Raw genomic sequence first — 10673 nt, forward strand, 5'->3', positions numbered from 1 at the left:
AAATATAAAGAAAGCTCTTTTTCCTCTGTGAAGAATTCAGAGTAGGTGGGGTTGATGAACAAGGAGATTTTTCTGGGGTCTAGCCTATGTTTTTTCTTTAAAAGTATGTACAATCTGTCCTTGGATTATAGTTGGACTTCTGTAGAGTTGTCACTAAATCTCTTTCTTTTACACTAGATCTCATTTGTTTGGTAAGGTAAATCTCTCTTGAGACAAATACAGTGAAGTGATTTTTCTGCTGCTATTATTTTCGAGCAGATAAAACCAATATTATTTTAGTCTTTTAAAAAAGGGGTAGGGAGGGAGTGGTGCTTTTCTTCTGCTAACTTTGCCATCGGCTTATATGAAAATGACCGAATTTTATCTAAGTAACAGTTGCCATCGTCTTTGACTTATTTAACCAAGACACACCTAACTAGCAAAAGACATTTTTAATACTGAAAGCCCAATCTGAGAACTTAACATTGGTGAGCTTCTGGATAGCAAAGTCAATTTGCCAAAGCAGTGCTACTTTTTGCTTTTTTTTACATACGGGATTTCTGAATATTTTCTTTGAAGAAAGGGTTCTACCACTACAAAAAGTCTTTAAGGACAATTATTCTAAACAAAGTTCTTAAAAATGTTTATTTTGTAATGTTCTAACTCTGGCTTTCAGGCAACTCAAATAAGTGAATCTATCTTGACCTATTACTTAACTGTTAATATTAAATAGCTTTTATATTCACTCTACTACAATATGTCCAGATTCTATTTTAACAAAAAAATTTTTTTTCAGTCTAAACTCTTAAAGAGTTACTAGAGTCTCAATAATAGGTTGTGTAAGGTTACCAAGTTACTCAGGTACTCAAGCTTTTTTTTTTTTATTTACTTAAAAAATTTAAGATATAATTTGCATATAACAATGTATCAGTTTAAGGTGTACAATTTGTTGCTTTAGCTAACACCTCTATCTCATTTCTTTTTTTTTTTGTGGTGATTAACATTTACGATCTAGTCTCTTAGCAATTTTGAAGTATATAATACAGTACTGTTGACTATAATCGCTCCTTGTGCATTAGATCTCGGAAACATTCTTCCTGTTGCAAATTTATACCCTTTAACAACATTTCCCCAATTCCCGGTATACTCAAGTTTAATTAGTGAAAACACAATGTACAGTCCTGACTAAATAAAGGAATTTAAAAGGCACTGGGAAAGGATGAAAAGTGAAGATAAAAACTAAAAAGTTAGAATTATATGTCAATTATCTCAATAAGGCTGAAAAAACTCAAACAACAAAATACCATACCGAAATATGTAAAATGCATTAATACCAGAAAGTTACTCAGTTTCTATCTCATGTGAACAGGTGATCCAAATTCAGGTTGTAGGCAGTAAATATCTATTATACATGTAAAAGACTCTCTAAAGTCTATTTCTGCTCAATCTATACTGGCTTCAAACATAAGCAAATCTAAGTATCTAAAATTTTAGTCTTAAATATACGGATATTCAGTTACTCAAGAAATTTACTTGTGAGGAACACTTCATTTCCCACAAATGCTGGTCAGATAAGATGGTTTTACAAAAATAGCATCAACTGAAAGCAGATATTCTTAAGGGGAAAATATAACAAGAAAATTTACACATCTGAAATTATTTAAATTACCTTTAAATTATTTTTTTGACTGGAGGAATGAATAAGTTTTTTGATAGGGGTCTTGTCAATTAGCAATGTGGTTATTATTTTGCTAGGAAAGAACACTTATACAATGATCAGGTTACTAGGATACTAAATACTTGTTTAAAATAAGTAACATTTTATTACATAAAAATGAATTAAAAAATAAAAATTAAAAACAGAAAAATCTGAGAAACTGTCAGTCTAGAGGAGTCTAAGGAGACATGATAACTAAATGTATTAAGGTATCCTGGATGGGATCCTGGAAGAGAAAAACATTAAAACTAAGGAAATCCAAATAGAGTGTGGACTTTAGTTAATAATAATGTATTAATATTGTTTCATTAGTTGAAATGAATGTATTGTAGTAACGTAAGATGTTAATAATAGGTGAAACTGAGTCCAGGGTAAATGGGAACTCTGTATAACTTTTCTATAAATCTAAAACTACTTTAAATAAAAAGTTTATTTTTTAAAAAAAGGTCATTAGGGGGTCAAATATAGGGGCATATGGAGATGGAGTAAAGGGGATCAAATATATGGTAGCTGAAGGAAACTGGACTTTGGGTAGTAAACGCACAATAGAATATACAGATGTCAAATTATAATGTACACCTGAAAATTATATAATTATATTAACCAATGTTACCCCAATAAACGTGATTAAAAAAATTTAAAAAAGGTTATTAAAGAAAAGCATCATGTTCTGAAAATATCATGGCTAATTTTATGATATGTGAACTTATAAAAGAAATGAATATTACATGGTTCTAGTTTTGAATGATCAATTATTCCCTTGGATTCTATATAAAAGAACAGTACTGTATATTTAAGGAGTTCTTTAAAGCAACAGATTTATGCATTAAAAAACTTAAGATAATTATTAGTTTTTACCCTTTCAAGTGTGATTTCTTCATATTCATAATCTGCATCAGTGCCATTAACCTAATGGGTGGAAAAACAGAAATTTAAAGTGTAAAATCTGAAATGGCAAGACATAATTTTTGCATAATTTATTAATGAAAACCTGTTAAATGTGATAGCAATCAAATAATATAGCTTCCTTTAAAATAATTTAGGGAAAATTTTCAAGGAGTGGAAGAGTATAATGTGATTAATAAGTTAACATTTACGGTATTACGACTTTCAAATATAGAAAGGGCACACTCAGCTTTTAATATTATTGAACTCTGACCCTTTTCTCTGCCTTGATCCACACATCTTAAATCAGTTGGCAATTCTTACTGATTTGAATACTTAAACTTTTCTGAAAACCATCATTTCTTCATTCTCATTTCTATTTCTTTGGTTCGAGGCTTTGTTAATCTCCTGTGGACTAGTGCCAATATAAACTACTCAATCTCTTAGATTAGTATTTTCCACTGCCCAACTTTCTAATGTTTCACGCATATACATCTTTTTGGAGTTCATGTCTAATAATATACTTTTTCCAAATATACTTTAAGAAACTCTCATACAAGGCTCTGTATGAACTGACCCCAATCTATCATTCAGCTTCATTCCTTATATATTTTACCTCTTCAACAGCCTTACACACCATAAAATTTGAATGATTTGCTTTCCTTTACATATCCTGCAAGTTCCCAACTCTGCATCTGCTACTTTAGTGCTTCCTCTGTCACACATTTCATTTACATATTTCATGTTGAAATTTGATTCACCATTCAAGTTCTTGCTCACATCTTACAGAATAAGCACTTTCTTTTATTCTTTCCAATTTATTTCCCCGTTCCCTCCTGGAAGAAGTAATTCCCACGGTGAGGGCCAAGGGTGAAGGGTGAGTAATCCTCTGATTCAGATTAACTTGGGTTCAAATCATTGCTTTAAAGAGTCCAGTGACATGAAGCTGGGCAAAACACTTAATCTAATAAATCAAATAAGGATTGTGATAAACTGCATTTCTCTAGATGCCTCCTATCTTTCATCCGACATGCTTTTTCGTAATATGACTAAACCATCTTACCATCAAGAGATGTTGTCAATGTCCCCTCCTCTTGGATCTAGGCAGGTCCTAGATGAGTTTTGTTAAAAAAGAATGTGGTATAAATGACGCTAGGTTTCTGAAGCTAGGTCATGTGAAGCCCTGTAGTTTTCGTGTTTGTTTTAGAATATACTGCCTTAGAACCCAACAGCTATAATGTGAGGAAGCTTAGACAGCCTAAGAGAAGATTCAAATTAAGGAGAACCAAGGCCCTTGGCCAAAAGCCCCACGCTGCACTCCTATCAGCAACCAGCACCAACTGCTGGCCATGTGAATAAGGCTATTTTGGGTCTTCCAGCCTTCTCCAGTGCCTCAGCCAATACCATGTGAAGCAGAACCATCCAGTTAACCCAGAAAATCATGAGAAATAATGAACTGTTGTTTTTAAGCCACTAAGTTTCAGGGTAGCTTGTTATACAGCAACAGAATAATGAAATGACAGAATAATAAAATTATATAAGCTATTTTGCTTTCTTCATCATTCTGTAAGAAATCAACCCTTAATTCAAGTCTAATTCAAGGACTAAAAGTTTTTTTCTTGAGGAGTTTTGAAACCCACCTCCACTAATTTTTGGGGTCCTTAATTCCTATGGCTGTAATAGATTCAAACCCAATGCTACTTTCTTTCTTCTTCTCACATAGGTTTTTTTTTTTTAAGATAATATGTTATAAATGCACATATATGTATATACATCTAAATCTATGATTTCCATGTATCTAGAGTACAGGAGGGTTATATGTGTGTGTGTGTGTGTGTGTGTGTATACGTACACACACACACACACACACACACACACACACACACACACACGGTATGCATACATATTCTATTTAAAAAAACATCCATTAAATTTAATAAATTTTCCTCAGCTTATGGCTTTGGCCAAATTCCAAAATTGCTACACTGGGCTCTATTTTTGTTCATTTGTTCATTTCTAAATACAATAGTCTGAAATTTTATTCTGGAAACATTTCCAAGTAAGAGTACTTATATGGTCCTTTTGGTGTTAAAATGTAAAGTTTTTGTATTGTGACCTTATTATTTCTGCTTTAAGGAATGAGATTTTCACCATCAAGCCTTCTCAAAAGGTAGGTACTTAGTAAATGTCCTTGGTACTTATTTAATGCCACATCATGATGTACTGATTATCTGGTGAGGATTCTAGGTAGCATCGAGTGTGGAGTGATTTAAAAAAGGTGAACAACTGAGAAGGTCATATAGACTTCAAATGACTTATTCCCAAATCCTCAATAACTTGAAGCTGTCTGATAATTTTAAATATAGAGACAATTCAATTACAACATTAAACACTTTCAAACTGGGCAAAGAGTACATTATCCAAAACACGAATTACAAGTACCACTTACTTAACAGTAAATGTAAATCCAGTAAACAGTAAATCCAAAACACGAATTACAAGTACCACTTACTTAACAGTAAATGTAAAAATAACAATGGTGGTGTAATATTTTCAAAAGCAGTATGGTTTCCAGCAAAACTATAAAGTGATTTGTGTGCTTAGTTTCCTTTTTATAACATCTTTACAAAATGTGGCTTCCAATAGGAAAGAAATGCTTGGTTAATGTGTTTATTACTCTCAATAAATAGAATACAGTAAGAGGTAAGGTAGGAACAAAATTAAATCAATATTTAGACAAAATGAATATATTGCTGACAAAATATTTGTTTTTTCCTCTAAAAATATGAGAGAATAAACTTAATACTTCTCGAGAACTGTCATTGCTAGCATTTTCTAGGTTTTGAATTCAGTCTTATCAACAAAATGGGATTGCGTATGGGGGTGAAGGTTGGAGCAGAAACTAGATAGTGCATTGAGGCCTGATTGTGAAAGGTCTTGAATGCTTTCGGAAGGAAGAAGAAAGTCTTGCAAGTTCTTGAGCATCACATAGGTTTAATAGATATCCGCAAAAAAGAACTATGGCAATTTGGAGCAGAAATGGAGAGAAACTAGAGAAAAGTAAACTGGTAAAAAACTATGACACTAGTCTGAGTAAAAGGAAAAAATTCCAAAAGCAGATTAATCTCAGGAAAATGATGATCTCTACATTATGTTCCTGCTCAGCAATGAGATCTGCTCTCTTTCTCATGCACTGCTTTATGCCGCCAGTAAAGTTTTATAGTTTTCTTACTATAAATTCTATACATTTCTTGTTAAGCTGATTGCTGTTTTCATATTTTAATTGATAGTTAATGGACTTATACTTACAACTTGTTGCTAGTAATACTGGAATAGCATTTATTGTTTAAGTTGTATAATTCTTTTTTTCTTTTTAATACAATTTGCTTTAATTATGGGTACACAAATGTCATAACGAAGCAGAGGACAATTTAGTATATGTACTGCCGAAGTGAGCACGAGGACGATTTATGACACAAATATTCTCAGTCTCTTACTAGCTCAAAGATTTTAATTTTCCAATCAGCTACACTAATATAATCAAAAAGAACAGACAAATCCTATTACATAATAGGTATAAGGCTTGTCCAAAGAAAGATTTTTTAAAAACCTAATTTATTAAAGCCCTGTTATTTAGGTTCAATTCAGTAATATATTGACATTCAAAATTTTATCTGTTAACATTCGTATGTCTCATGGTTCATATTAATAGATAATCTCATCAAAGTCTATAGCATCACAAAGTAAGAATCTAAAAATAAAAATGTATTAGGAAGAAAATGTTCTTCCTAATGCAAAATTAACACAACTACATACAAAGTGTTAACTCCAAAAGAATTTACTTAAAAGTATTTTCTAAATAATGAATAGCCATTTAGGTTGATTTAAAAATACTGTATTTACCAATTAAGCTACATATGAAGCTTTTAGTATGTAAGAAAACTACCAAAGTCAAGCTGAATAAATTTTCCTAACCATCATTGTTCACAGTCTGTCTTAAAGAAAATAAAGACAGAGGAACAGATGGGAATTATTTTGACAAGATTACTTCATTTCTATCTCATTACTGGAACCAAGAACTCTAGAATTTTTGTCTTTAATTTTCTGTTCCCTTAACATTTTTACTATTTAAGGAAAGAATAGGAATGCATGAAGAGAGAATCAACCCTAATGCCAATGAAATTATATCAATTAATAGTTAAAATTGAGTATAATATGTTATACTTAATGGTAAAAGACTGAAAGCTTTTCCCAAAGGATCAGAAATAAAACAAGAATGCTTGCTCTTGCCACTTTTATTAAACATTGCAATGGAGGTTCTAGCCAGGGCAATTAGGCAAGAAAAATAACTAAAAGGCATCTTGACTGGAAAAGAATAAGTAAAACTACATCTATTTGCAGATGACATGATCTTATGCTGAAAACTGAAAGGAATCCACACAAAAAAACTATCAGAGCTAATAAATGAGTTCAGTATGGTTGAAAGACAGAGTAATACCTAAAAATCCATTATATTGTCATACACGAGCAATGGAAAAATCTATAAATAAAATTTTAAAAAATTCTATTTATAACAGCATTAAAAGAAGATACTCAGGAATAAATTTAACAAAAGAAGTGTAAGACTTGTACACTGAAAATTACGAACATTATTGAACAAAATGAAAGATGTAAACAAAAAGAAAGACATTCTGTATTTATGGATTGGAAATCATAATATTGATAAGATGGCAATACTCCCCAAAATTACCTATAGATTCAACTCGATCCTAAGCAAAACCTCAGGTGCCTTTTTGCTATGTGCAGAAATTGACAAGCTGATCATTCATATTCAAATTCATATGGAAAGCAAAGAATCTCAAACAGCCCCTCCCCCCCAAAAAACTTTGAAAGTTGGAAGACTTATATTTTCTGATTTCAAAACTTATTATAAAGTTACGGTAATCAAGACTACATGGTGTTGGCATAAAAATACACATACATATCAACAGAAGAGAACTCGAAAATCCAGAAATAAATTCATATATTTGTAATTAACTGATTTTCTGCAAGGGTGTCAAGACTATTCAACAAAGAAAGAATAGTCTCCAACAAATAGTGATAGGACAGCTGGATATCCACATGTAAAAGAATGAAGCTGGACCTTAACTTTCCATAATATACAAAATTAACTGAAAATGGATCAAAGACCTAAATATAAGAGCTAAAACTTAGTAGAAAACATAAGTGTAAATCCTTGTGACCTTGGATTAGGCAATAGTTTCTTAGACATGACAGAAAAAGCATAAGTGATTTGTGCTTCCCTCTACCTGCCAATAAAAGTCCAAAAATATATATATATTTGGACTTTTGAGCTTCTATAGAGAAATCTTACAAATTGCTAATAAAATACAATAATCCAATTAAGAAATGGACAATGGATCTGAACAGATAGATATTCCTCCAAAGATATACAAATGTCCAACAAGCACATAAAAAGATGCTCAATCAACATCATTAGTCACTAAGTAAAGGCAAATCAAAGCTACAATGAAGTATCACTTCATACCCACTAGAATAGCTATAATAATAATAATAAAAAAAACCCCCAAAACATTGTTGATAAGGACTAGTAAGATTGGTGAAGACGTAGAGAAATTGGAACCCTCTTACTTTGCTGGTGGGAATGTAAATGGTGCAGCCGCTACTGAAAACAGGTGGTTCCTCAAAACCCTAAATATAGAATTACCATATTACACAGCAATCTCACTGCTAGAAATTGAAAACAGGGACACAAATTCAACAGAAGGATGAATAAACAAAATGTGGTGTGTACTCATAATGGAATGGAATATTATTTAGCCATAAAAATGAATGAAGTTCTGATACATGTTGCAACATGGATGAACCTTGAAAATATACTAAGTGAAAGAAGCTAGACACAAAAGGCCACATATTGTATTATTCTATTTATTTGAATGGTCCAGAATAGACAAATCCATAGTGACAGAAAGTAGATTAGTAGTTGTCAGGGGCTGAGGGAGGAGCAGAATGTGGAGTAATTGTTTACTGGTACCAGGTTTTTTTATAGGGTGATAAAATGTTCTGGAATTAGAAAGTGGTGGTGATGGCACAATATTGTAAATAAACTAAAAACAAACTAAAGTATACACTGAATTGTACACTTTAAAAAGGTAGATTTTGTGGTATATGAATATCTCGACATAAATTTTTAAGGTAAAAATGTAGAAAAGGGAGATAGGTAAATATAAATGCAAACTAAAATGAGTTAATACATTTTAAACATGTTAAAAAAGATCAAAACATTTATTAACACACTGTGCTAGTGATAATATGGGATGAAAACATAAATACTTTTTGTTGAAACATAAATGGGTAAAACTCTATAATGAACAAATCTATAAATTTACACACTGAGCGATTTATGAGTATGTTTTGCTTATATACTTGTATACATATACAAGATATGTATACAAATATTACCAGTAGGGCACTGATTTTACATAGTAAAAGTTTAGAAACATATATGCATGCATGTGCCCCCAAATGTTTAAATATGACACTACTAACGCTTTGTGTCTTAGGCAAGGGTAACTGGAAGACTGGAAGCAGAGGTGAAAGAAAAGTTTACTTTTCACTGGATAGCCTTTTGTTACTTTAGAATTTTGTATAATGTGTATGCATTACCTGTTCAGCTAATTATTTAATTTTGGAAAGTGTGATGACTACAATCAGGGAAAAAAAAATGTGTTCTAAGGCAACAGCTGTATTTAATCACTGACTGCCCCTAAGCAAAACATAAATTAACAAAGAGAACTTATAAAGGAGAAAGAAATGTGAAGAGAATATTGACAAATGTACAAATAAAATTCTGCTTAAGAATTCTACATCGGTGTGAAAGGTAACACTGACAGAAAAGAATCTGAAGAAAGTATAGAAGAGTATTTTTGGTTTGTTTTAAGCATTATTTGAAGTTTTCCAAAATTCCCAAATATCTGATACATCTATACTCATATAAATACAAAAAGAATGTAAAGCCAAATAAAACATTTTATAATATAGCCTGAAATCAACTACAGTTCAAAAATGAGAAGAAAGGATTTTGACAGCCTATGAAATTATGTACTATTTAATCAAAAAAGGAAAACTCACAGCCCTACTTAAACACCACAACTCCAAAGACATTTTCCTTTGGGGTGAAAAATGTTAGATCAGATTCTGCTGTTCTGGCTATTTATTTTTAAGGGAAAGAAGACTTTTTAACAAAGTGAGTTCAGAGGGAAGCACTAATCAATTTAAAGTTATAATAGGTTACTCAATTAGATTTCTAAAATGACTCTTTGAATATAAAGCATTGTGTTAGTGACCATTGGTCAGAAATAGCCTTTAGTGAAAGTTAATCACTTTAATTAAAAAATAAAATCATAAATTTCTATTTTAACATTTCTGCTTTGCATAAGTATGGGGAAAAGAAACAACCAAAAAAAGAGAGTACCGCTTCATTTACTTTTAACAACTGCAGTTCAGTGACAGAATATCATAAGTACAATATATAAGAGAAATAATGCTGTGATCTTTATATCTGTATCAAAAACTGAACAGGAAAAGAAGAATTATTTAAATGTGGGGACAAAATGAAACTTACATAAGTTGGTGTTTCCAAGCTATCTGTGTTGACCAGTACTGGAGGAGGATTTGCCTTAAAGAAGAAATTGTAAATGTGTTAGTTTAACAGGAAAATTGACATATTCTATATTAATGCTTACAAATGTTAAAAACTCATGAAGGATTTGCTATTTCTTAAATTATAATTTTACATGAGCTGTGCATGTTACCCAGTTTCCAGAACCAAATGGAAAGAATTAGGTAAAAGCAATTAAAATAGATTTGTTTTGAGAAATAAATTGTTATTCTGCTAAAACAGGTAATTTTAAGATTTACGAAAAAGTTCACCAGCCTTCTCAAAAAATACAAATATTCTTTAGTATAACAACTCTTCATGAATTGCTTAGAAATCATTAGCTTTTCTGTTCCCAAGGGTCCCATGAAAATTCCAATCACTTTATCACTCAGGAAAAAAAAAATTCTTCCC

General features: G+C 31.3%; 1 protein-coding gene across 8 annotated transcripts in view; it reads right to left on the reverse strand.

The window, feature by feature from the left end:
• DLG1 (discs large MAGUK scaffold protein 1) overlaps window positions 1–10673 on the reverse strand; it is a 229273-nt gene that overhangs the window by 84179 nt on the left and 134421 nt on the right. For all 8 annotated transcript variants that reach the window (XM_015600251.2, XM_015600246.2, XM_015600237.2 and 5 more), the window contains 2 exons: window positions 10227–10280; window positions 2555–2605 (listed from right to left, as the gene is read on the reverse strand). In XM_015600251.2, coding sequence (XP_015455737.1) covers window positions 2555–2605; window positions 10227–10280 — 105 coding nt within the window. The remainder of the gene's footprint in view (window positions 1–2554; window positions 2606–10226; window positions 10281–10673) is intronic.

The sequence above is a fragment of the Pteropus alecto genome, unplaced genomic scaffold, assembly GCF_000325575.1.
Source record: "Pteropus alecto unplaced genomic scaffold, ASM32557v1 scaffold311, whole genome shotgun sequence".
NCBI classification, from domain to species: Eukaryota; Metazoa; Chordata; class Mammalia; order Chiroptera; family Pteropodidae; genus Pteropus; species Pteropus alecto.